The 27,053-nt window shown below is 40.2% G+C and overlaps 1 protein-coding gene across 4 annotated transcripts in view; it reads left to right on the forward strand.

Moving 5' to 3' along the window:
- Window positions 1–27,053, forward strand: part of FBN1 (fibrillin 1) — a 144,206-nt gene that overhangs the window by 108,666 nt on the left and 8,487 nt on the right. For 2 of the 4 annotated variants that reach the window (XM_079317997.1, XM_079317998.1), the window contains 28 exons: window positions 436–558; window positions 1,106–1,228; window positions 3,008–3,133; window positions 4,130–4,252; window positions 4,844–4,966; window positions 5,832–5,996; window positions 6,404–6,472; window positions 6,585–6,710; window positions 7,862–7,984; window positions 8,095–8,253; window positions 9,106–9,177; window positions 11,372–11,497; window positions 12,261–12,383; window positions 15,170–15,295; window positions 16,002–16,118; window positions 16,490–16,618; window positions 16,889–17,008; window positions 17,427–17,552; window positions 19,524–19,673; window positions 20,750–20,815; window positions 21,520–21,636; window positions 21,988–22,107; window positions 23,682–23,804; window positions 24,228–24,359; window positions 24,945–25,070; window positions 25,606–25,812; window positions 26,390–26,515; window positions 26,726–26,848. In XM_079317997.1, the coding sequence (XP_079174123.1) occupies window positions 436–558; window positions 1,106–1,228; window positions 3,008–3,133; window positions 4,130–4,252; window positions 4,844–4,966; window positions 5,832–5,996; window positions 6,404–6,472; window positions 6,585–6,710; window positions 7,862–7,984; window positions 8,095–8,253; window positions 9,106–9,177; window positions 11,372–11,497; window positions 12,261–12,383; window positions 15,170–15,295; window positions 16,002–16,118; window positions 16,490–16,618; window positions 16,889–17,008; window positions 17,427–17,552; window positions 19,524–19,673; window positions 20,750–20,815; window positions 21,520–21,636; window positions 21,988–22,107; window positions 23,682–23,804; window positions 24,228–24,359; window positions 24,945–25,070; window positions 25,606–25,812; window positions 26,390–26,515; window positions 26,726–26,848 (3,489 nt within the window). The remainder of the gene's footprint in view (window positions 1–435; window positions 559–1,105; window positions 1,229–3,007; window positions 3,134–4,129; window positions 4,253–4,843; window positions 4,967–5,831; window positions 5,997–6,403; window positions 6,473–6,584; window positions 6,711–7,861; window positions 7,985–8,094; window positions 8,254–9,105; window positions 9,178–11,371; window positions 11,498–12,260; window positions 12,384–15,169; window positions 15,296–16,001; window positions 16,119–16,489; window positions 16,619–16,888; window positions 17,009–17,426; window positions 17,553–19,523; window positions 19,674–20,749; window positions 20,816–21,519; window positions 21,637–21,987; window positions 22,108–23,681; window positions 23,805–24,227; window positions 24,360–24,944; window positions 25,071–25,605; window positions 25,813–26,389; window positions 26,516–26,725; window positions 26,849–27,053) is intronic. The other 2 variants (XM_079317999.1, XM_079318000.1) reach the window with 2 other exon arrangements.

Raw genomic sequence — 27,053 nt, forward strand, 5'->3', positions numbered from 1 at the left:
AGGAGTCCCTGGGCAGCAGAGTTTCCTCTGAGACTTTTTAGCAAACTCTGCAATGTGGAGCCACCAATGTCGTCCTTCTCTGCAGACTCTGCCCATCTCTGCAGGGTGGGCACATTGGGAAGGCTGTTTTCTGAGTTACTCTTTTCCTTCTTGGGTATAGACTTTGCAGTGAACTGCACCAGCACTGCTTTATATGCCTATCAGAAGAACAGGTGGGGCAGCATGTTTGAAATGTGCTACATCCTTCTTTTCTTTGCTTTGCTTTGCTTTTCTTTGTTGTGATTTTCCCTTCAGCTTACTTTTTAAATGTCATGTTGTAAAGAAATTGCAGGCTTGCTTTCATGTTCACATTGCCTTTCTTGAGAAATTATAGTGTCAGTTATCTGGATATGAGAAAGTGTGTTCCATGAGCTCCTCAAACATCTCTGCTTACAGATATCAACGAGTGTGAAATTGGAGCCCATAACTGCGACAGACACGCCATATGTACAAACACAGCAGGAAGCTTCAAATGTAGCTGCAGCCCTGGCTGGATTGGAGATGGTATCAAGTGCACAGGTGAGGGTCTTATGCATTTGTATTTATTTGTGAGGTCAGACAGGGGGGTTCTAGTAATTCTGAAAAAAAACAATACCACACATTTAAAATGAGAAGGCAAATGATAATTGAACTTGTTAGGTTGGTTTGACATGATCTGTTGGAGGACAAATTCTCCACTATGGTAACTGAAATCAGCATTATCTCACATTTGTCTCATGAAACAATGAGAACAGACTGGACCATGGAGAGATACGCTTGGGCTTGAGGGCAGCTGATGGGAGGCAGTGAGAGCCTCCTGGTGCTCCCCATGAAAACAGGGTACAGGCCTTAGTACTGAGTTCCCTGGAGCTTTACCTTGTCAAGCTTCTTTGATGGGCTGCAAATAAGCTGTTCCCCACTTTTTCAGTCAGATGGCCACACTAACATGTGGGTTTTATTATGAAAGATTATTGAAAGTAGAGCTTCTGTGTGCCATACACTATTTAAAATTTGTATTCATGTGTGGTATTTTAACTAATTCTTTTTGTTTGTTTGTTTTCCCCCCCCCTTTTTTATTATTTTAAAGATCTGGATGAGTGCTCCAATGGAACCCACATGTGCAGCCCACATGCTGACTGCAAGAATACGATGGGCTCCTACCGCTGCCTGTGTAAAGAAGGTTACACTGGGGATGGTTTCACCTGCACAGGTGAGCTGTCTGCAGAAACCAAAGGGTGAACTCCAGTGGTACCATGCAACCTAAGTTAGTCTATGATCCAATACACAAAACCAGCTTTTAAGCATTTGAAAATTTCATTAATATGTCATCATTGATTGTTTTCTCCTTCATGTAGGTTGCCACAGCTTATAAGAAATATTATATATTATGCATAGTCTGAATCAATCACTTTTTTCCCTTGATAAAATGTAATTTTTCATTGAAATTTTCTTGTTAGCTGAAATGAGTGGCAAAATTATTAAAACAGTGCTTGATCATGTAATTTGGCTAGTTAGTAAATTAGTCCATTGGCTACTCATCTTAATAATTAAATAATAGTTCATGTGCATCAAAATTACTTCACAAAATTGCCTAAAAATGTTTGTCCTTTCCACAGGTGAGTGTGTGATGTCTCTCTTCTTTACTCCATCATCCTGAGAGCTGGTGTCAGGATGCAGCTCTGAATGAAGGAAGTAGCTGCTTCCGAAACTTCATTTTATAAACTGTAAATGAGATTATAAAACTTTGCTAGAGAGATGTTTCCCACCCACACTTCAGTCTTCTGGTTTGAAGAGCAGATTAGCTCATGTGTGCTTAGTCATGAGGAGCCCTGCTCTTGCACTGAGGATTGCAGTGTGGCTGGGGATGCTCAGTGGAGGGTGATGCTGTTTGGAGCCCAGCCATGTGACAGAGCTGGTGGGCCAGGTCTGCAGCTGGTGCAAATCAGCAGCACTCTGTCACCTACAGCAGATTTTTTAGAGCATCTGACAATCTGGATTATCAGGTTTAAGGCTGAATTTGAATAATTCCAAATTCTAAGCAGACCTTGGAATTCTGTTTAATTCTCTCTTAATTTCATTTTGAATCTGATTCAGCTTCCTCAGTGGCCTTCCTAACACAGTGCTCTTTGTTAATTTCCTGTATGATGATTTCCAGGACTCTGTAAGCTACACCCTTCAGATGGAGTGCTTACAGAGTTTCTGCATTCAGTAAAACTTTTTTTAATTTGGATACTTTATTGTTTGTGAATTCATGCAGTGTCTCAGCTCAAACTAGAGCACTCAAATATTCTGTAAGCACTCTGCCAAAGCGTGCAGTATTCCCCCTGGTAGGTGATTTTTGATTTACCAGCCATGGACTTTTCAAAACTCATGCTGCCAGCCAGACTCTGTTGCAATAAGGAGGTGTTTTTGTGATGTGTAACATCTAGCTAGAGAGTGAGGGCCATGATCCATATGAAGGTGAGTGGAGTCCAGTAGCAAAGCTGTTTTTCTCATCAGCTGTTAACCTGCAGTTTAGTTTTGATCAAGTTCTTTTCATGCCACTTTTTGTTAGTGTTTTGATGTTTGGCATGGAGAACTGTCTATCACTGTATGTTTGCTCACTGCTTAGTAAACCTCTTCTTTTTTTTTCCAATTACTGCCTCTAGGCTTCACTGTAATAGAAACAATAACTGTAATAAATTTCACGTGCTCATTCTGAGTCTAAATTTGACCCTGTGACTGCCTCCAGTTGTTACTAACTGAAGCTACTCTAAGAGTCTGTGCCTCTTATTATTCCTTTTGATTAGAAACTGTATTTGCAACATGTCAGGAATATACAGAGCTGTTACATGTAGTAACCTCTGCACATAACTAGATTGCAGTTTCTTCTGCACGTGTTCAGATATAATAGAATAATTAAAAGGCTTGGAACATTGAATGCTTCAGCTCTAATGTTGGTGGGAAAACCATTTTTACTGCTAACTTGCAATATTCCTTCCTTTTACAGACCTTGATGAATGCTCAGAAAACTTGAATCTCTGTGAAAATGGGCAGTGCCTCAATGCCCCTGGAGGGTATCGCTGTGAATGTGATATGGGATTTTTGCCAAGTGTAGATGGGAAAGCATGTGAAGGTAATTTGCATGTGCAAAGATTCAAAAACAATCAAATAACAAACATGTTACCAACTTGATTAAGGTAATATATTTGATTTTAATATTTTAAATCCTCATTTGATATAACACTAATTAGTTATGTCAGTCAAGAAGATGCACCCTTATCATCTGGCATAGTAATAACTCATACCAACTGCTATTTAATGGAGCTCAAAAGTACATTGCTTCAAAAAGGATATTTCCCTTTGAAAAGTGTTCTGTGTATTTTTAGAAATCTACTTAGTGAAATAATTGGAGAGTAAGTTTTTCTTTAAACTAAACCAATATTAGGTTTCATAATGTTTCATGAAACAATTTACTTTTAAACCTTTTAGCTAAGTTTAAATAGCTTTTTTAGAGGCTAGTTCATGTTGCTAAAACAAACTTACCTTCATGTCTCAGATGTGTGCATTAAGTGCAGTATTTTAAGGTCCTTTGTAAACACACATTTTTTATTGTATCAAATTAGTTGTTCTTTGTCCAGTGCATGTGGCATAAATACTGATTCAGACTCAGTGATTTGTAGAAAAGGCACCAAAGTGTCTGCTTGCCAAACTTTAGATCTGTCAAATGCAGAAACCTGAAGATGAGCATGAAATGCACCTTTGGGCACAGGCTTTTCCCTTGATGATGTCCAGCCTCCTGCTGGATGACTTCTGATTTGCAATAAACTTAATTTTATTAAGGCATATCTTCTGCTATGTTTAATATTGCTATGTATCAGATTAGCCCACTGATAAGCTAGGATAGTTTCTGGCATAGCTCCCAAAGATATTGGAAGGAGCCTTTTTCTCCAAAAAATTGTTATGGATTAGATTCCTTAGGGTCTGACATAAATCTTCCAGGTTATTTTTTCTTGTCTTGTGTGCAGAAGCTGTTGTCTTCCAGATCCATGCTGCTGAAAATATTTTCAGTTCTTTGTGTCTCAAGAGGATAAGGAAGCCTCTAATTTTTCCCTTCCTTTTCCTTAATCAGATATTGATGAGTGCTCACTTCCTAACATCTGTGTCTATGGAACTTGTCATAACCTCCCTGGACTCTTCCGATGCGAGTGTGAAGTGGGCTACGAGTTGGACAGAAGTGGTGGTAACTGCACAGGTAAAACCTTGAACAACATGCTTTTTAACCTTCTCTCAGTGCCATAGTCAGCTCCTTAGGAAATTCTTTTGAGAAGCTGTACAAATCAAACTGTATATAGGAAAATACAGACTTCTCTACTGTATAACACAGGATTATTCATACCTTTTATATGCTCCTCCTTACTGTTCTTTGTCCACCTCTGATACCCCCTTTAGAAGGGGAAAAACAGATCAGAGAGAACCCCTCTGGCAGAGATGTGTTGTGCTTGAACAGTACTGCATGGTAAGCTGTGGCCTTGTCTTGTATTTTTCCATTAAGTTTTTTTTTTTTAGTACTGTATGTGAATCTTGTTCATAGATTGATTTTTCTGGAAAAATACTTTCTTTTTCCTATGAAATGATGAATTCATCTCAGACTACTTTTCTTCTAAAATGCCTATTTATTTTTTAGAGCTTTCTGGAGACCAATATATTGTAACTGATGGTTATTTAATGGTCATCATATAGTATCTGACCATATCAATGGTTATCTTTGATATGGTATCAACCATATAAATTGTTTTTAATGCCATTGAGTGTTTGCTTACCACGTGCTGGCTTTTTCTTGCAGATGTTAATGAATGTGCAGATCCTACAACCTGCATTAGTGGTACATGTATCAACACTGCTGGTAGTTACACCTGTGAGTGCCCTCCAGATTTCGAGCTGAATCCCACCCGAGTTGGATGTGTTGGTAAGGGTCCACTCCCTGCTTTTTACAAGTGAAGCTCCACAGAGGGGCTGCAAGCCTGACTGCTTAGGAATAAAGTCCCAGGTCATGGAAAAGGGTTTGATCAGGCTCTTCAATTCCCCTCCCATTGCCCCTGGCTTAGAAGCTGTAGTAGGGCAGCAGTAGCATGTCCAGAGTTGATGCAGCATGCCAGCAGTGCCCCACTGCCAGAAGCAGCCCCTTGGGGCTTGTTGGAGCTGTCCACAACTTACATCAAGCAGGAGACAATTTTAAAATTCAACAAACTGAAGTCCACATCCAACTGGCCCCAAGATGGCAGGCAAATGAAGTTGTGGCATGAAGCCATCCATGCTCTTGGAGCACTGAGTGCACTTGGCTAGGTGCAGTTTCATGACCAATGGAAATGCTCTTGTATTAGGCTCCAATTGCTTAGTAATCCTAATATTTTTTTAGTTTTGTTTGTTTAAGAGGGTGTAGGGATGCTTCTCAAATTTTAATGTGTTTGAAATTCCTAACATTTAGTAGATGCTTTCCTGCTTGTAAACCTCAAGTACAAGAGAAAGTGGATATCTGGAACTGGAAACGTAGAAATGTGAGGGGAAAATGTGAGTGAAAATGAGAAAAAGCCTGGCTGACATGCCCTTGGAATTGATGAGTAAATTTCCTACTTTGCAAAAAGTCCAGAAAAGCCAAGAAATGGGGCACCAACAACCTACCTGAGTAGGAAATGCTGGGCCCCCCTGGGCAGCATTTGCTGTGGTGTCCTGCAAGAAATGGGAGCCATCTGTAGGTATCCCTCACCCAGAGAGGATGTGCTGTGTTTTGCTGTCTCCTAAGATGTGTTTGTCATTATGTGCATTGTAAATAGATACACGGTCTGGCAACTGCTACCTGGACATCAAAACTCGGGGAGATAACGGTGGCACCTTCTGCAGCAATGAGATTGGAGTGGGTGTTTCCAAGGCCTCCTGCTGCTGCTCCCTGGGCAAGGCCTGGGGAGTTCCCTGTGAGCACTGCCCACTGGTCAACACAAGTAAGTCTTAAGTAAGACAAGTAAGTCTTTCCTGGCTTAAGCACAGCAAAGTGTTTGGTGGGTTTTTTCTTAATTTAGCCAGGTAGCTCAGATACTGATGTGCATTTATTGAGGACGTGCAAGGGATGGGCTTCCACTGATCTTCACCAAAACTTTACTAGTATTTCAGAAAGATTATTTAGTCATCTCTTCTGTTATCTCTTCTGAGCAAGTTTGCTATTACACTGAAAACTACATTATGAAATGGAATAACAGATGATATTACAGAGTAAAACCAAATGTCTCTAGGTGGTTAGTTTGTAAATTTACATTTAAATTATCTGTAACAATCTGAACTGTTTTCAAAAACAATTGTGCTGAAAATGTTTCTACTGTCATATGCTCATAAATCTGTTTTTTGTTTTCAGCTGAATATAAGGTTCTTTGCCCTGGAGGGGAAGGATTCAGACCAAACCCTATTACAGTCATATTAGAAGGTAATGTTTGCAATTTCCTATATTTACATGTGTGAAATTGTTAAACTGTACTGTAAGACTTCTTTTTTTCTTCGAAAACATTAATGAAATGTTTATGCATTTGTTTGGACAGATATTGATGAATGTCAAGAACTGCCTGGACTTTGCCAAGGAGGAAAATGTATTAATACATTTGGTAGCTTCCAGTGTCAGTGTCCATCAGGGTACTACCTGAATGAAGAGACTCGAGTGTGTGATGGTATGGAGCTTTCACTTTACTAGTCTTCTGCTTTATTCTTTGAAAATAATGAGAGGTCAATATGCAGAGAATTAATTTTTCTTTGAAAAGGAACATAACTAGACTAAGCAGTGTAAAGCCCTAGGGTGGGAAAATGGAATAAGGTGAAGTCTTGCATTAAGAGTGTGAAAATTCCTTCTTTACTATGTTGAAATATATGCAAAGGTTTTTTTAAATTACAATATTTTGACCAAAACCAGAAAACTCAACAAATTTTTCTATAAGTAAGACATAATTTGCTAACTGGCTATAAAAAAATAGCTGTTTGGTAATGGGCAATGAATAAGCAGTCAGATAAAAGAACAAACTTTCCCCATTAGTCTGGTGGACTGGTGTGTCCATGTATTTTTCCACTGCTTTTTTTGCTCCTACTGATCCAATGGTCAACTGAAAATATTGGTTGTACTGCAAAACATTTTGCTTTCCATACCACAGTCAGAAGTACATGTCACTTTATGTGCCTCTCTCAAGATGTAATACCTTAAGCAACCCATGAAGTTTCTTCCAGATTGTTAACAATATGTAGTGCAAAACACTGCAGAAATACAAAACTTTCAGGCCCTAAATAAAGGCTGAACCAAAGTGCTTCATCCACATTATGTTTATGTGCCTGACAGATTCTGAGTGGTGTGTCAAAGCCCAGGGAAATCTTTTGTAACTTTTGGGAACTGAGGTGTTTTGGAGATGGTGTTGTGTTTGGTTTTGGTTAGACTTTCTTAAACAAAACTTAGTCTCATGATGAAGTAAATATGACATCTTGTATTGGTAAAGTGGCTTGTTTCCCCACTTAGCCAATATCAATCACAACTCCACAGGGACCACTTTGGTTCTTTTCCAGAGATCCTCAAATACTATTTTTGTGCACAGATGCAAAAGCCAAATTGCATCATATCAGAGTTCTCATCTTTGCATCACAGCTGGGCTTTCCATGGCCACCTGTGCTGCTACTTCCTTCTGTGTGTGGTTTCCCTCCATGATGACCTTCTTCAGACCCCCTTCAGCTCTTCTCTCAGGCATCTTTCCTACCTCAGGCATTACTGAGACATTTTTGTTCTCAGAAGCACAACATGAAAGCTTCTGTGGCCACTCACTCACTGTTTGCTCTCTTCTAGATGTGAATGAATGTGAAACACCTGGCATTTGTGGGCCTGGCACATGTTACAATACTGTTGGGAACTACACCTGCATCTGCCCTCCTGATTACATGCAAGTCAATGGAGGAAACAACTGCATGGGTATGTGCTGGGTTTTCTTTAAAGCTTTATCTTGTTGCTTTGGGCCAGGGAGATTATCTTCCCTAAGAGCTGCCTACTGCACTGGCCTGAGGTTTTCTTCATTTCCACAGATATGAGAAGAAGTCTGTGTTACAGAAATTACTATGCTGATAATCAAACCTGTGATGGTGAGCTGCTCTTCAATATGACCAAGAAAATGTGCTGCTGTTCCTACAACATTGGGCGTGCATGGAATAAGCCTTGTGAGCAGTGTCCTATCCCAAGCACAGGTACATTTTTGCATTGCAAAACTATCTGAAGGTCTTGGTAACATCATAATTACTATTAGTGAGGGTAACACCATCAGATGTGCTATGCCTTTTTCTGCTCTTATGTGTCTAAAATGAAGGGATTAGTTGCCTCTGTCCTGGAGATGATCAGCCCTAGTCACAATGAAGGCATTTGTGGAGTGATTTGTGTCCAAGCTGCTGGGTTGTGCCTACCTTGTGCCAGTTTCACTGTCTCAGAGACTTCACACTCTGTATCAGTTAATCCATCTCTTTGCAAGGGCTTGCTGATCCAGGGTTGAGACGCTGACCAGGATTTTATTGGCATTGCTCTGACAAATATGGGGTCTGGTCTGCTCTGCCTTGATTGCTGTTTGCCATGAAGGTCCTTTGTGGCAGCCAGGGGCTTGCAGAGATACCCTGGTGTGCTCTGAGCAGCCAAATATAAGATGCAGGAGTGTCTCTGCTAATTGTGTGGGCATACATGACTCTTCCACACTGGGTAGGACTGCAGGACATCTCGCTCTGGTTTGAGGTGGTTTGCTTCAGGAGCAACTTCCTAGACACTTGATTAGCTTCCAGCTTGTAGTTCAGGTTCTTAAGAGTAAGAGCTGAAATTGTATGCAGTGTAATGCACAGAGATAGGCATAAGCAGAGCAAAATAAGCATGTGATCCCAACTGGATGAGAACCCAAGGGAACTCACATGGTGAGTTTGGGAAAGGGGCTGCCTATCTCTGCATGCCCTGCATGTACTGAAAGAGTAGAAGAACTTTCTTGGTCTGAGCACATGATGAATTTTTGACTATTGATTAATTCAAAATGCTATAATCACTGCTTTGCTTTCTTGCTGCAGATGAATTCTCCACACTCTGTGGAAGTCAAAGGCCTGGCTTCTTCATTGACATTTATACAGGATTACCAGTTGGTGAGCTGTAATTTATATTTTGAACTAAATTCCATGCTACCTCTGCCCAGGGAAGAGGGGAGGTTTGTTTTCCCAGTTGTTTATTTTTCATATGAGGAATAACAATGAAACAGTGTAATGGAGTTCAGCTCTCTGTTTAAGTCCAACTTAAGTGCAAACTTTCTGCCTGGCTGCTCCTAGCTGGCAGCAGTGACAGTTGCTGCTTGTAATCAAGGCAACACAGAGTTCCAAAGAAACTGTAATCAGGGCTACATGAGCAGGGCACAGACACCAGCAATGAGAGGTCTGGGAGTAAGGCCAACCAGCATTTGGTCTGAGAGGAACTGGGAGTCTTTCCTTCAAACTAAAGCAAGATTTAGTTTGACATTTCACATCAGTCCCCCTGGGTATTGGTTTGACACAAAAATCCTTTCTTCTGCTCAGCTGGAATATTTCTCACATATGTTATTGTGTGTTACATTTGAATCGTGAGTAACAAATTGCAAAACAAAAAGAGGGAGAGAAAGAGGAATTCTAGGACAAGGAATTGAGTAAATCCCTAATGGGACTTCCTTTTGTTTTCATTTACACTAAAATGCAAATGAAAAGCAGATAATGTATCCTGTAACAAATAGAGATGGCATATAGGCAGTAATCAAATGCTTTAGCATTAAGCTGTTGCTGTGATGCAGTGTTTAGCTATTTAGATGAAAATATTTCTGGTAAAGTGGGGAATGCAATTTTTAAAGAGGTTCCAGAAATGCACAATATTTATTATTTATTATTTGAATGCAAAGTTTCCCCTTCTAGGTATTTGCATTTGTGCAGATTATTACAAAGTCTGCTCAAGCAAATTGGGCCCTTCATCATCAGCAGCAGGGAACCCTTGTCTCTTGCTACCATGCACAGGTGAAGCTGCAGCTGCAGTGCCTGACGTGTGCAGGGGTGTTGCAGGCTGCTCTGTCTGCTCTGCCCCAGCAGGGAGCTGTGCAGTTCAGGAGCCAATGGAAACAGAAGGGTTGTCCTGCAGAGCCCACCAGGACAGCCAGTGCTGTGCTGAGACTGCTGCACACAGCTTCTCACAGCTGTGCAAATCACAGCTCTCCCTGCTGCTTTGGGATGGAGGCTGTAGCAGTCAGCCTGCTGCTCTGCACAGGGGTTACTCACAGCCCTTACACCTGCAGGCACAGGATCAAGGGAGAGCCCTCTGCAGGGGCAGTGCTCTGTGTACCCTCTAGTATTTGCTTACAGTCCAGTGATGTTACTCTCTGTTTGGATTAAAGCTCTGTATAGTTACTCCAGGTGTTTGTTTCAGAAACAGAAATAGTTCTGTTTTTACTCATCCTGTGTATCAGAGGACTCAAAATTACAGAATCTAATGTAGAAAATTAAGGGTTAGATCTAGCAGCAAAACAAAACCCCAAAAAACAGAAGAAACAAAACCACATTATCTGATGGAATCTCCTGTTAGCTGACAATTTACCACCATATTCTGTGACTGTGTACCTCAGTGCATATGTCAATGTTCACTAAAGGCAGAGGCTTTGGAGGAGTCTCTGATGTCAGAATATTTAGATGTGTAAGGACCCAATAGGCAAGACATATAATTGTAATAGCAGCTGGATTCTTTCATGCCAAAATCAGTTACTTAACTGGGGTATATAAAGCATTGGCAAGCCCTGGCTGCCTGGCTTAATCAATCTAATTAATAGCATGTTGGCAGCACTTCAGAGGCTACCTGTCATTGGCATTTTTAAACTGTTACATAAGAACCTGAAAGTTTTTTCAGATTAACTAGAGTAAAGCAGTGCAAAACTAATTCTGATAAGTGTTTGCATTCAGTCATGCTCTCCTAATTTAAACCAAAGACAGTTCTGTTGTCTCTCTGTTTGGCTCTTCCCAATGACTCCACTGTGGTGCTTGGGAAGGGGATGAGGTTCATCAGGGCTGTGTGTGGGAGACATGAGGAAGGACATGCCTTCCTCTGTATTCCTCTGTAGCAGAATATACCATCAGTACAGAGAAGAGTCAGAACCTGAGAAAGCAGGAAACACCTAAATTTCCACAGTTTAGAATGACTCGCTCATTGTTCAGTTGGGACCATTCTGATGCTTGTATTATATGTTTGATAATTATCTTAAAGGGTAAATGCATAAGGACATACTCTGTAGCAGATGATTCCATGAAGTGCTATTAAAAAAAAATATTCTTGCAGATATTGATGAATGCAGGGAGATTCCTGGAGTGTGTGAAAATGGGATCTGTATAAACATGGTTGGCAGCTTCCGATGCGAGTGTCCAGTGGGTTTCTTCTACAATGACAAGCTCCTGATCTGTGAAGGTAGAGTGCTCCTCTCATTCAGAGGAATGGTGTTCTACCAGCTGGGAACTCAGACACTGCCAAATCAGAGCCTTGAAGGCATCCTTAATGAGGGGAAAATAATGCTATCAGTGTAATAAGTCTGTGTTAATTCAGACATTTTGAATTATTTTGCATAGAAAATACCACATTTTCTGTCAGACATCTAAGGCCTTGAAGGCAGATGAGTCAGCAGTCATGGGAAGAAATGGGTTTTTTTCACATTAAACAGTAAAGCCAAGAAAAAAAATAATAGTCCTGAGTCAGATCATGAACACAATTTTTTTAAATTCCAAGATTTTTTTTTCTAATGGAACAAATATTTTTGTAAAAATTATAAACAGATGTGGGGCTTTTTTTATCAAGTTTAAACATTCCCTAACATTGTATTAGTCAGTTTAATGAGGAAACTGAAGGGACATATCCTTCTGTCATTGCTGTTATTCTCTGGTGTGTGTTATGACTGCTGACAACATGGATGTTGCAGGCAAGGCATTGAGAGCTTTGAGTAAACTCTTCTTCTGTGTGCTGCTTTTAAGTGAAAACCAGTTACATTTCTGGGAGATAAAGTTCTCCTTTTGCAGCACCTGAAGTAAGGCAAATGATCAAAAGTTTTTTTGCCTAAAGCTTTATGACAGTGTTTACATTGAAAGCTATTAATACCTGTATGCTAAAAAAATACGGTTTTGACATCTTTCCACTGCCAGCTTACTGTAAAAATCAAATTCCTGTTTTGCCTTGACAGATATTGATGAATGCCAGAATGGACCAGTTTGCCAGCAAAATGCAGAGTGTGTGAACACAGCTGGGAGCTACCGCTGTGACTGCAAACCTGGCTACAGGTTCACATCCACGGGGCGCTGCACTGGTGGGTGCCTGGGGAATTTAAATGGCTTGAAAAAACACCTCTCCTCTCCAGAAAGTTGGTATTTCAGGAGATGATCTGAGCTTCAAGAGCTCTTCTCTTAAAGTCTTTCAGGGTATCCCATCAACATCCCATGCCCATCCGATGGATGTATAAGTGGAAGTTAAAAACCTAAGTGGGTGTTTGTCTTTCACTTTATCCCACCAAATGCAAGCATTTTTCTTTAGCTTTTGTCACGTCTAGGAAGGGAAAACTATTTGAAGCACTACCTTTCTGTATTTTCTGATTTCCATTATGATTTTCTATATGTATTTTCCACTTGTATTTTTACAAATAATTCTTTGTTTGCTGCTGGAACCTCTGTTGATATGGTAGACTTGTCTGCTTGCCTGTATGAAGTAACTAACTTGAAAAGCTTATTGCTGAATTTCCTAACTTTGATACAGATTTAAACAGGGGCCATAATATTATTTTTAAATACTCAGTGAGTGGGACTGCAGTTTTCTAATATATTTGCTTTTTCTTACAATATCTTAGTCCAGAGAGGCATTCATGTTATCTTGCTTACTTGAAGAATTGCTGAGATTTTAAAGACTGCAGTGAGCCAAGCTGCTGCAAATATTATATGCTATATACATTTCTGAACAAAATAAGAATTACAACGGAAGCCAGTATCGTTATCCTTGGGTTTCTGCTTCTGAGTACTTGAGTTTTAGGAAGTGCACTTTTCCCTGCAGTACACTTTTTCATTGTTTCATGTGACCCTTGTGGGAAAAGGGTGTAGGGGAAATCAGAACACTAGTATGAGAACTAAAACTTTGCTTTGTTAAGCTATGCAGTGGCACATGTAAATATTCAATATGTTCCTAATGTAATTGTTGTTGTTAAGGGTTCATTGCAGCAGTACAGGAAGAGCAAGGGAAGGTTCTGATATGACTTACAATTCCAAAGATGAATTGGCACAAACAGTAATACTTCCCTGTATTTTGCTCTTATTTTATATTTGGTGAAAAGAAAGTTACACAATTAGAATAAAAATAAAAGTGGTTGATAAAGTACGTGATCCAGCAAAGGAAGGAAATTCCCAACCCCTCTGCTGGGAGCAGAGAGTGGTGTGCACCTTGCACTATTGGGTCAGCCATGCTACTGCATGGAAAACTATCCCACCCTGGAAGTTCATGTGCTATTGAGTCAAACCTGATGTATCACAGCCACTAGTACCAGGAGTACTGCATTTACCTTGCCTTCAAGATAGCATTCTTCTGGTGCTCTCTATTGTGGTTAAATCAATAATTTTTCTTATAAATTAGTTTTTTTGCATGACTATTCATTTGTCCACAAAGCATCAGAGTCATAGTTTTTCTTTTGTCTCTGCTCTCCTGAGCTGTAAAGATTAGGAGTTCTTAAGACAGCATTGGCTTTCCTTCTGCCTCCTTCAGACTGTAATTAGCAGTGCTATCATCAATAGCATTGGGAGAGCTTGGTCCTCAGTGCACACCCATGAGAGTTACTCACAGCCCCATGGGATGTACAGAGATCCTGGGGCTCTCAGGATCCTCCATGTGCTGGTTGTCCCTGTGCCAAATGCAGTGCAGAAGAGAGGCAGGAACATGAATTTTAATACATAAAGTTCTTTGCAATTAGGAACAACTTGATTCTTAGTTTTGCAATGACCTGGGGATGGTTTGCTGAGAAATTGTATTTGCTTGGCTTAGATTGCATATAAAAGAAAATTACTGAGCACTAGAGCCTAATCAGTTTTAATGTAAGCTCATGGCAGCACCTCAGTTCCCATATTTTGGAGCTGCAGCATGCAAAGGAGGAAGGAAGGAAGCATGTTGAATCAAAACAGCTCTTAGAGATGATGAGGTCAACAGATGAGGTCAACAGAAACCCTCATTTGATGTTTCTGATTTATCATGGAAAAAAACTATGCCAGAGAGCAAACATTTTGTTTGTTAACATTTTATTTCATTTAACATTGATAGAATCCTGGGTTCTGCCTGAAAGCATTTCTAACTAGAGTAGCAGGAAGCAGTTGGCTGTTGAACAAGTGTAAGAGATGCCCTGCTGTTGTAAGGCAGCAATCACAGGCTGGCAGGAGAACTCTCCTCCTTCTCTGCAGAATTCTACAAAATTTCCCCTGACTCCATATTGCAGTAACTCTTCTTCCTGTTTGAGCTCTGTCTAGTTCATAGGATCACCACATTTCATAGATGCTGCAACGTGTGTGTGTGTGCCTGTTTTCTCTCTGCATGATGAGTTGATAAATCCAGTACTTTTTATCTCTTTCTGAGCCTAGTGAGAAAAGTGTGGTGTTTATCCCCCTTTCTGTTCTGTTAATTTCCATGAGTTGATCGTGCAGTTTGTACAATCAAATGTGACTGAATGCAAGTAGCTGCTTTCATGAGAAGAATGCAAACTGTAATTCATATGCCTCTCTCATATCTCCTGCAGTCAGTATAGAGCCCTCAGACTCAGATCCTTTCCAATCTTGTGTCATTAATTCTGCTTTTCAAAGCCATGATGATATGCTTTTCCTTCAGAAAGAATTTGAGTTTGCTAAATATCATTTTTATGCTAAATTTTTTTCAGGTCCACAAATAGTGGAAGAGGTAATTTACATGCAAATAAGCCTCTTTTCTGGAATTTACTTGGTAATGTTTTTGTCATTAATAAATTAAAAATACTATTTTAAGTTAGGCCATGCACTGGAAACTGTCTTGGTTGCTGCTAATGCATCTTTCCAGCCTTGTAATTTAGAAGCCTTAACTTTCTCTTGGTTTCAGATCGGAATGAATGTCAAGAAATTCCCAATATCTGCAGTCATGGGCAGTGTATTGACACTGTTGGAAGTTTCTACTGCATTTGTCACAATGGATTCAAAACCAATGATGACAGGACAATGTGTATAGGTAGGTATATCAAATTAAACTGAACTTAGGCTCCCATTAAAATAGTTACTAAGTCTGTCCTCTCGGTACTAAGGAGTTGCATTATAATATCTGAGCCTTTTGCCACCAAAGGTGCAAAACTGGCCATTAGAGTTGATGAAAAGCTGATGCTGAATGAAAACTGTCTCATTAAAGAAGAGTGGACCTTTAAAATTACATATCCTGTCTGTGAATGCTTTGATGATGTCTAATTCCTTCTTCATTTGTGAAGAAAATCTTTCATACTTCATAGAATTTTCTGGAGCATCTTGTCTTGCTTGTTCCTTTAGGCAAGAAATTTAATAGATTAGTGTTGCAATGCAGCACTTGTGTATGGCTTACTTGTTAATAGAGTGTATGGAGGATAGATTTCTTGCCAGATAAAAAGCTTTTTCAGAAACGGTCATCTTCATTAACAGGTGAATTTTGTATTTATCCCATTCACAACTGTCAGTTGTGTGTTTTATGAACAAATTGAGATTTCAGAACGCTTACAATTATAGATAGCTTACTTTGGGAAGGGTGATATAGGAGCCACAGTAAAATAAATGATTGTTGGACCCTTGATTTTTTTTGTGGATGTTAGTATCAAGTGTATAAATGTATGTAAATCTTGTATTGAGAGACAGGACAGTCTTTTTTCCTTCTGTCTGTGGCAGTGGATTATGTCTCTTCTGTTGCTTTGTAGATATTAACGAGTGTGAGAGAGACGCGTGCGGCAACGGCACCTGCAGGAACACCATCGGCTCCTTCAACTGCCGCTGCAACCTGGGCTTCATCCTCTCCCACAACAACGACTGCATAGGTGAGGGCTGCTGAGCCAGCCACTGCTCCTGACACCTTCTGCTTCTCAGAAAAGTACCATGAGCATCATCTTCTCCTTTGTGTGATCTGCGTGATTAAAGACAAAACCCTATTTTGTCAGTCTCAAAAGGTCTCTTTGATTATGCACTGCTCACTTTGCTAGAGCCACTTGAATGCTGGCACAAGATACAGGAACATTCGGGTTTTACTCCTGCTCTGAGAATTTTATAATATAGCAATTTCCTCTCGCTTGCTCTTGAAACAGGATTGTGTTATCAGTTACTTTATTGATATGGTGGAAACAGAAATCTCACCTACCCAGTTTCCAGTGTTGCTGATGTTTCTGACATCTTTTAATGTTATTTTTCCTAGATGTGGATGAGTGTGCAAGTGGAAATGGAATGCTCTGCAGAAATGGTCAGTGTGTGAACACCATTGGGTCTTTCCAGTGTCTCTGCAATGATGGCTATGAGGTGGCTCTGGATGGAAGGACTTGTGTTGGTGAGTGCTTTCTTTTAGGTTGAAAAAAAGTGCAGCAAACCTTGAGCAGATATGCTTAGTGAAACAGTAGGATCAGAGAGAACTGTCACACTGCCATCATTGTACCTAGCAGAAGGAAACAATGACAAGGGGAGAAGAATATGGCCCCTCCTGCTCTTGTAAAGTTTCACCTTCAGTTGGATGGAATCAAAATTAAAGTGGCCTCAGTCAGAGATTTATTGAGATAACTGCAGTTTATTCCTCAAATAAATTGTCTTTCTTTTCTTCTAGATATCAATGAGTGTGCACTGGAGCCTGGAAAATGCTCACCAGGCACGTGTCAGAACCTGGATGGCTCATTCAGATGTATCTGTCCTCCTGGATACATCCTGCAGAATGACAAATGTGAAGGTGTGTACAGAGCAATCCTTCTTCTGTCTCTTTCTTAGCTGCTTGCAATTGTTACCTATTTCCTTTGCATTTAAATGTAAGGAATGTTTAGTCTTTTGTGACAGTCCCTCACTTCCTAGAAAAGGTCTTACCAACATTTATTTGAACTAGAATCACTTGCTCTGAACCCTAGAAAAACATAATCCCAGGCTATTTCCTTGGTGCTACGTTTCTCAAGTTTGCCCAGTGCCTGAGGATTTGAACACTAACTAGTGGATTTTGCACTTGGGCTACTGCTTCCTCTTTCTGTTCTTTTTTTGGGCCTTTTTGTTTGTCAAATATGATAGATATCAGTGATGATGTAAAATTGTTCTTTATATAATACAGCTGCCAGTGTAAATATTATTATTTCTCATCTCTTTAATTACTTTTCTTACAGACATTGATGAGTGTGTGGAACAGCCAGAAATTTGTGCCCTGGGCACATGCAGCAACACTCCAGGCAGTTTCAAATGTCTGTGTCCTGAAGGCTTTGTATTGTCTTCCACAGGAAGGCGATGCCAAGGTAAGTTCGTTCCTATTTTCTGGCATTTCAAAATTTGTTTGTTTCATAAATGCCTTTTCAGCGAGCTGTTTCTAATACAGCAAGAAGGCTCTGGAATCAAACAGTGTTTTTCATAGGGAAAACATGATAATTCTGTAGCTGGGGCCAGGTTCTGTCTCGCCCTAACATCTGTTTTTCATTAAACAGAACACTACAATAAGAGGGGTGAAGTTAATGTTAAATGCACCAGGTTAAGCAATGAAATTGTTGTCCTGAAATCCTTTCTTTGTACCCCTGGAAGATCTATTGGGGCTACCTGGACTCTGTCTAGACAGCAACAAGACACAGGGATGGAGCATGAATACAGGCAGGAGACTAAAGGAAGCATTTCCAGTTTTAAGGCTCTCCTAAGCACTTACCATATTCACCATAACACTTGTTATTTGCTGATCCTCTCTGCAAACATGTGGGTTGAAAAAAAGATTGTTGGAAAAAATTTGCAAGCAATGTCATGTGGACAATAAGCACTCAAGTGCTTAGGGAAATCTAAAGTGTCTTTTGGATTCCAGATTACTGGAATAAATGCTGGCATACACCATTCAGAGCCTAAACATGGGCACTAACAGATGAGATGTTAAAAGCTGAAATCTAGTAATTAAAAGCCACAAGTTAGTTTATTTTGTGTATAAAGAAAAAGCACAGCAAATTAGGGAGTGTGTTACTTTGAAGACTTTGGAAATTATGAAATAGATACAGCATTAAATGTCCTATACACTGTGCACAGTGGGAACCACTGATGACTAAGACCTTTATAAGGACCTCTGTAGTTTTGCTTGGCACAGAGCAGTGATGCTTGTTGACACCATAGCGAGTTCTTCACTTCACAGTGGGCTAAATGAAATTGTGGTTTTGGTAAAAATGAATCCAACCTGCAGTAAACATTCATCCAAGTCTTCAAACCACCATGCAGTTTGGCACAGTTACTTCTCTCAACATCAAGAAAGTGTGTTTTAGCTGTGTTTATGTAGCTTGTATAAATGAAGTTTCTTCAGTCTGAGGGTTTTCTTTTCTTCAGGTAAGTAGAAAAAAAATCACAAAAACCCACCAAGAAACAAAATTCTAAAAAAGAATCCAGCCCAATCTTCTGCTTTTTTAACATAGGCGACTGTTCCACACAATGTCAGAAGGAAATGCACACTTGTGCATGAACTTCAAAAGGGCTTCTCTCCATGCCCTAAAGAGGATTGTTCTTTTTTCAAGTATCTCAGGCCAAACAAAGTTTTGTTCAAAACTTCCCATTACCTAGGGCTTTGTTAAAACCTGGATTTTGCCCAGCATTGATGCTGCAGCCGGAAAACTGGATGAGCAGCTGCTTCCATAACTGCCCTGTTGCTGTCCCCCTGCCAGCACAGAGAGCTGCCAGCTCCCTGCCTGCTGGATGCTTGTGGTCTGTGATCTCAGCTCTGTCCAGCATCCTGGTTACCCAGCTCCAGGGAATAAAATGCAGCACACAGGGAGAGTTTGCTTTGTTTGTGTGTACCTCCGGAAGGAGGAAGGAAAGGGCTGTTGAAAATTGCCTCTCATTTTAGCACTACACAATATTGTCATTGCAAGTTGATGAAAATATCTTGACTTGAGTGATTCTTGCTAGTAACATAATATAACTTCATGAGGCAATGTTCAGTTTTTTCAAAGAGGAGTGAGGACAAGAGGACAGTACTGCCCTTGCATTTCTGCAGGACCAAAGAGAAAAACCCTTGCTTTTCCATGACTGAAGTAGGAAACTGTCCCATAGCTTTTCTTCACTGAGGTAGGGAGCTTCCCTCCTTATTCAAATCTTCCACACAGACAACGACGGTCCCTATTAACAGGGCTAGATGGAAGTTGAGTGTTTTGGTGGTGGGTGTCCTGTAATTTTGCAGTTAACACTTCTATGGGAAAATTGTGCCAAGGTTACCCTAACTGCTCATAACAAGTTTTTTCTCAATGCAGATCTGAGAGTGAGCTACTGCTTTACCAAGTTTGAAGATGGAAAGTGTTCTGTGCCGAAGTCCCGAAACCACTCCAAACAAGAGTGTTGCTGTGCCTTAAAGGGGCAGGGATGGGGAGATCCCTGTGAGCTCTGCCCAGAGGAAGCAGATGGTGGGTTATTGAGTAGCTTACCATACTGCCTCTCTGAACTGAAAGGAGGTTGGATTCTTATTAGAAGGAATTTTGAAAATAATTTTCTAAAGGTGTTCAACCCTAACTACATCTGAATTTTATTACTAAGAAAATGTAAATTTGGAATTTTATCAATGTGATTGACTTGCAAAAATATCAGGGGGTAACAAAATGCAGGCCTTGAGGAAGGAAAGCCTGCCTGGACCATTGCTAAAGAAACACTTTCCTTTGTTAGTATCCTTTGTAAGACTGAGTAACTCAACATCAAGCAACTCATCAGGCCTTTGTAGCATCGTGGTGCAATTTGCTGAACAGCCTTTAATTCGTGCTGACAAATGCGGTTAACACATTACTGGTTTCAGCAATACAGGATTGCAGTTCATTCCATTCATTAGTCATGTAGATGCTTTGCAGAAAATCCTCACAAAAGCTGAGGTTAGAAAAGAGAATTAGAAGTGCCAGTTGCAATATTCCTCCTAGGCCAATTGCCTGTGCATGTTTCATTCCATTGACATGGACCATGTGAACCCAAGTCAGTTGAAAAGCACAGCTTATGTTGCAGCATTTCCTTGAAGTGTCAGCACGTGTATTTTTCACTGTCCAAACTCTCCCAAAGGATATCAAGGCCCTTTTTCTCATGTTTTAAAAAAGAAATAGCTTTAAGATAGCCGAGTCTGGATTAAATTATGCCTTTTTCAGAAAATGTAAGAAATTTTACTTTTACAACAGAAAAGATGCAGAAAAAAATGCAGTCACTACTTTTGATACTTCCAAAATAGAAATGCTGCATTTGTTTGTTTCTTAAGGAAGTTAAATACTGCTAATTATTCACAGGATTTTATACAAATGCATACAGGAGATCAGAATAAATGTAAAGCAAACATACAGTTTTTGCATGAATATAAAATAATAAGTTTATACATTTACATACGTTTTTTCTAGACCTGAACATGAGGAAGATGAACTGGTAGCAGTGGTTATGTGTAGTTTGTGCAGAATGCTGCTTGCCAAGATAGACTTTAACATATGGTTTGATTTTTATGGGTTTTTTTCAGAGGCATTCAGACAGATTTGTCCATTTGGAATTGGCATCCTTGTTGGACCTGGTGATGCAAGGCTGGGTAAGTGCCTGAAATGCACAGTGCCACTTCTGCATCAGTGCCCCTTTTCCACCCATAAGCCATTCTTCATTTCAGTTGAGAATAACACCTCTGCAACTATTTCCCAAAGCCATGAATTGTGGAAACTTCTATACCTTTTATCTTGCCCAATTTTTCATACTGATTTAAAATTTCAGGTTGAATATCTCAAATATCAGAAATTAAACTTCTTTTAGAGCTAGGAAATTTATGTAGGATCTAGAGAATGGATCTAATGTCACGCAGCATACTTGTCTTTTCTTTTACAATATGTGTAGCCTGTTTACAGTAAATGGTTTTAATCCTCCAGAAGTGCAAACCACAGTTTCCCAGATCCCTTCAGTACATTCTGTTCTCTCCCAAGACAAACAGCACTTCAGCCTTATTGGCAAAAGTTTGCATTTAAGGAGCACTGGATGACTACTGCTTTTCATATCTGCTGCTCTCCCTGTAGCCCCAGTCAGAGAGGTTTATATCTGACATTTACAATCAGTTTCTTTTCTGCATTCTGAAAGCTGGCCTGCAAAATAAATTCTGTGCCCTAATCCTAATACGTCGTTATTTAAATATTAGTATTTTTTGTGATCTCAGAAATATTTTTTGCCAGAACACTTTGTTCTTTGAGAGAAGTCTAAAAGCACATGAAGCCAGTTTCACTTACTGTGTTGTTTGTATTTCTGGTTAAGATGTGGATGAGTGCCTTGATCCTGATAACTGTAAATTTGGGCAGTGTATCAACACAGATGGGTCCTTCCGCTGTGAATGTCCATATGGATACATCCTACAAGGAGCAGAATGTGTGGGTAAGTATGGCTGTTCAAGCTTCCTTTTTAAAGATTCTCCTGAGTAACTAAGTATGCCATCAAGGAGCAGTGGGTTTGTTTTATTCTAACACTGTGGAGTCTTTCTCCCTGCTAGTGCTTAAAACCTGCCAGGGCAGGGCCTGAGCAATCTGCTCCAAGTTGGCCCTGCTCTGGCTGAGTGTTTGACCCAGATAACCTCTAGCAATCCCAAATTATTCTAGGAGTCTGTGTAATTCAGTACTTATGAGAGCTTGCATTTTCTCTTTTTCTGGTTGTAATCAACAATATAGATTTTTTATCATTTTGGCTGAGAATAACCATGTATTCTTGCCTTGGTTTAACTACTTGCAGACACTGATGAATGTGCTGTTGGAAACCCGTGTGGAAATGGAACTTGCAGGAATGTGATAGGAGGCTTTGAATGCACCTGTGTAGAAGGATTTGAGCCTGGGCCAATGATGACCTGTGAAGGTGAGACTCCTGTGTGCTAAGGACTGCTGTAATTGTGTTCCCTGATTTTGAAAACAGCTGAGGAGAGTAAAACAGCTTTAAAAATATAATATGGACACTTGGAACAATACCTCTTTATCTGAAATGGGAAAATAGGCTCCTCCTTCCTGTGTCCACCTTGAACTGTAGGATAGTTCTGCAACTGGAGCTGGGGTGGACAGACTTTCAGGTGGTGTCTACTAAGGGACTGCCCAGAGAGGAGCATGTTGGGGTGCAGTCTCTTCAGAACAGTTCCCAGAAGTGCTATTTACTGTGTGTATGGTTTTTGCTTACCTCCTTGAGTGAAGAGACTCACTGTGGATGATGAAGATAGGAAATGGGCTGCTTGAGTGAGTTAGGGAAGAAAAAGGGAACAAATGAGAAAATACAAATACAGTACCAACAATTACCATGGTACCCCTAGCTGAATATTTTTCATGCTTTGTTGTCTAATTTCAAAAATTAAAATTTGAAAATGGATGAAGAGAAGCAAGGAAGATCAGAGGTATAGAAGAAAAATAAATTATAATTTTCAGTGTGGAAAATGTAGTTAAAGAGACAGATGATTTTATAAAGCCACAAGTGGTAAAGGTACCAAAAATAGAGAGACCATGTTAGACAAACCAAAGCAAACATTTTTGTATGCATGGTACTTATTTAAGTAGTGAAAACCTTTGCTGAAGAATATTAGTGAGGCCACAAGCATAAATTGACCCAGAAAGAGATAATACAAATTTGTGTGGGAATCCATCAGTGGCAGTTAAGCTTTTGGCTGTGGAAATCCTTAAACTGAGAGGCTGCATCAGGGGAAAGATGTCTGCTTACAGGCTATGAGGTTTTTAATACTCATCTCCTGTTACAACTGGGGAGAGGAGAATGTCCTAGGACGTTCTGACACTGTCCTCTGACTTGACACAGCTGTTCCTAAATTATCTGCCACAATCTATTTTTTTGCAAGTCCATGCAAAAGAATTCTTCTATTTTTGCATCAGATTGCATTATTTTTACATACAATTAGAGCTTCATTCACTTCCCTGTGGAATTTGGGTAGAAGCTCAAATTGCAGAGGAGGAGCTAGCAGAGTGCATAAACACTATATAGCAGTAATTACTCAAGTAGTCCAGGCTGTATGTAAATGCACTTCAAAATAATGTTTCTAGTAAGGATATTGTTTTATGGAATTCAGTTTATGAGGAAGTTTAATTAATTCATGTAGAATTTAAATAACAATTCAAAAAACCAAACCTAGGTGGGGAAAATATATAGTTTTAACTGAGCAAGTATTTTGGCAGCACAGATCTGGAAATTATTTCCATTGGCTGCTTGCTGTTGAACTTACTGAAACTTCAGGTAGCTGTGCAAACATCCTGGCATGTCTGATGCCTGCTTCTCTACAGAAATCCATGAAGAGTAGCACCAAGGGTCCCCAGCTATTAAAATCAAGTCCTCAGTACACTGGGATCTGTGGTATTGCCTGTACCTAATACCTGTGCACTCAAGTCTGCTGGGTTTTACCAAGTGTTTCCCTTGCCCACGGCCTTTGTTCCCACATGCAGATGTCAATGAGTGCATTCAGAACCCTCTGCTCTGCGCCTTCCGCTGCGTGAACACTTTTGGATCCTACGAGTGCAAGTGCCCCGGGGGGTACGTCCTGCGCGAGGACCGCAGGATGTGCAGAGGTAACGCTCCTGCCACACTCTCAGCTGGGAGAGAATGATTTCAGTTCCTGCAGGGGCAGGGCTCTGACTCACTGCACTACTGGGCCAGAGTTTTAATCCCAGGAAGTAACTGAGTCAGAAAGAATTTGGGATGAAATCCTATGGTTTGCATTATGCACTTGATTGTACTGGGCCTGTCCTGCCAGTAAATTTATACATCTGCCTAAAGTGAGCTCATATCGGATGATGTGGTTTTATCTTGCCCTAAAAATGGGCATTTGGGAGAAATCAATTTGCTCAAGGCTAGTATATTTTATGGTTGGTTTAGAACAATAAATGTATGTGTAGGGCTTGATTACGACCGAGATTCCAAAGTCAGAATTTACTATTGTGAATTTCCAGGATCATGTCTCTATATAATAAAGTCTAAACCTTGTGTTTTAGATCAGAATGAGTGTGAAGAAGGAATTCATGACTGTGACTCAAAACAGATGGAATGCAAAAACCTAATTGGCACCTATATGTGTATCTGTGGGCCTGGTTATCAGCGCAGACCAGATGGGGAAGGCTGTATAGGTAAGTGACACTGAAGTGTTGAAGCTCTTTAAATACACAGTTCCTCAGCAGGACTAAAAATTTTGGATTTAATGAAGTGTTAAGAAACTCAGGGGCAGAATTTCACAACTGTTTGTGTAATTGATCTATTGGTGCTGCACACACTTGGTTTTGCTGTTCAGATGTACACATCTGTGGGCAGTAACTGGAAAATCTGGGTGTGGGTGTCTTTACAATCAGTTTGTACTGCTGCTGCTGCTGAATGCTCTGAGGGAAGAAGGTGAGGATTTGGGTTTGTTGCTGTAGGCCTGTTTATCTCTTCTAGCATGAATGAAAGTAGATCTGAATAACCTTCAAAGGCATTCAGAAATGCAGCTGTAACTATGAAAGATTTTGAAAACCAGTGAGGAATGTACTGCAGATATAATATATATAACATTGTGAGCTAGATGGCCATCTCTTCTCTGAAAATTGAATATAAAATACAAGAAAAAGAAAAAAATTGAAGTTTAAGCACGCAGAATACACAGCATAAGAATTCTGTACCTCTTACCTACATAATCTAATAATGCACTTAATTTTTGTTATAAAATTTCAAAAATGCAGATGAGAATGAATGTCAGACCAAGCCTGGGCTCTGTGAGAACGGCCGCTGTGTGAACACAGTGGGGAGTTTCAAGTGTGAGTGCAACGAGGGGTTCACAGTCAGTGACACCCAGGATGAGTGCCTTGGTAAGTCCCAATTTACACCTGCATGAGCTGGCACTTGCATAGCAGCATTGAGGGCTGAAATTCAATTTAGAAATGTGTGCTGAGTAAACACACTCTAGAATTTGCATGTTTTTGGGAAGGGGCCTTCATATGTAGGTGTCCTCTTGCAAGTTCCTTCTTCCCTGCCTCAGTCAGTCCAGCTGGGGTGACTTGCTATGACAGCTGACCGTTCCATGGTTTCAGTCAGCCAGAAACTGCTCTGACATTTCTGTGGTCCTGAGTTTCAGCCACTTCTTTTTCTCTAGGTTCAAGCAGAAACATACATTTTTATAAGCATACTGTAACTTATTGTCTTCCACCTTTTGCTAAAGTTCCTGTCTTTGTTTCCCTTAGATGTCCTTCTCTTGTTCTTACTGCTGCTAGTCTTTCACTGTCAGTTCCACAGTCTCAGTGTGAAGTGTGCCCTTTCTGTTATATTTCTGGCTAAATGCCTGGTATCTCATGACCTCTAGAATTCACCATCAGGATTCCCTGTGATGCACAATTTGTCTTCCAGACAACAGGGAGGGCTACTGCTTCACTGAAGTCTTACAAAGCATGTGCCAGATCGGATCGAGCAACAGGAACGCCGTCACCAAGTCCGAATGCTGCTGCGACGGCGGCCGCGGCTGGGGGCAGAACTGTGAGGTCTGTCCCTTCCCAGGCACTGTGGCCTTCAAGAAGCTTTGCCCTCATGGCCGAGGATACACGTCCAGTGGAGCAGGTACTTTTCATTAAATGATTTCTTAGACAGTGTCAAATTAAGTGACAAATTATGAACTCTCTTTTGCGTATTTGAACACTATAAGATCCTGAATGTTTTGGATATCAGCTGAAATTTTCTGAGATTTTTCATGCTTGACCGAGTATAGTCCTTTAGGAGGAAGGTGCACAGCCTTGATGATAAGGCATCCATCCCATCTTGGCAGATACTTGCTCTGTGTCCTTGACTGACATGCACTGAAATGGGGATTTGCACTCACACATTTGAGTGAGTTGCAGACACACATTGAGAGCTATTTGTGTACATGAAGGCAAAGTGGTGTTTGATCTGTGGATACATGATCAGCTCCAGTTGTTCCCTTCCACATCCAGCTTGATCTTAGCATAAGGAAGTTAGATTAATGCTCCATTCTGTATTTTTCCACTTAACATTTCTCTTAAATCTGCACAATATTTCACTATTTTATATCATTATTTTATGTAAGGTGTGGGTTTCTCTGTGTCAGGACACAAGAATTTATTGAAGCTGTACAAAGTCAGTTTTGTTCCACTGACAGCTAACCCTCGTTTAATTGCAGATATTGATGAGTGCAAGGTTATTCATGATGTCTGCCGCAATGGGGAGTGCATCAATGAGAGGGGAACTTACCACTGTCTGTGCAATCCAGGCTATACTACAGATGTCACTGGCACTCTTTGCATTGGTAGGTTTTTTGTTGTGGTGTTTGTATATAAAGTTATTACTAAGAGAGGACTTGAAGAAGGAAATAGATTTTGAAAAATGAGAAAGTAAAATGTCACTTGTTAATGTTTCGGGGATTTGGATTTCCTTCTGATCTATCCTGAACATTTTGTAAAACATTATCACAAATCTTGATTAAGAACACTGAGGTATCTGATTTTGCTTCTTGTAGATCTGAATGAATGCAATGAGTCTCCAAAACCTTGCAATTTCATCTGCAAAAACACAGAGGGGAGCTATCAGTGTTCATGTCCAAAAGGATACATCCTGCAGGAAGATGGGAGAAGCTGCAAAGGTGAAAATCAAGAAAAAAATTTACTGCAGAAACTGTGTTTCACAGGCAAAAATAATTGCAAGGACATTTAAATGATGCAAATCTGAATCTCCTTGATTCATGTTGAGTATTTCCACTAAAGACAGTGGAAATGGCCTGCACAGGATGGAGCTGGTATTTCAGTTAATTCCTTGTTAATTTGGATGAACAACAGATCAACAGGATT

Source organism: Erithacus rubecula (genome assembly GCF_903797595.1).
Source record: "Erithacus rubecula genome assembly, chromosome: 14".
NCBI lineage: Eukaryota > Metazoa > Chordata > Aves > Passeriformes > Muscicapidae > Erithacus > Erithacus rubecula.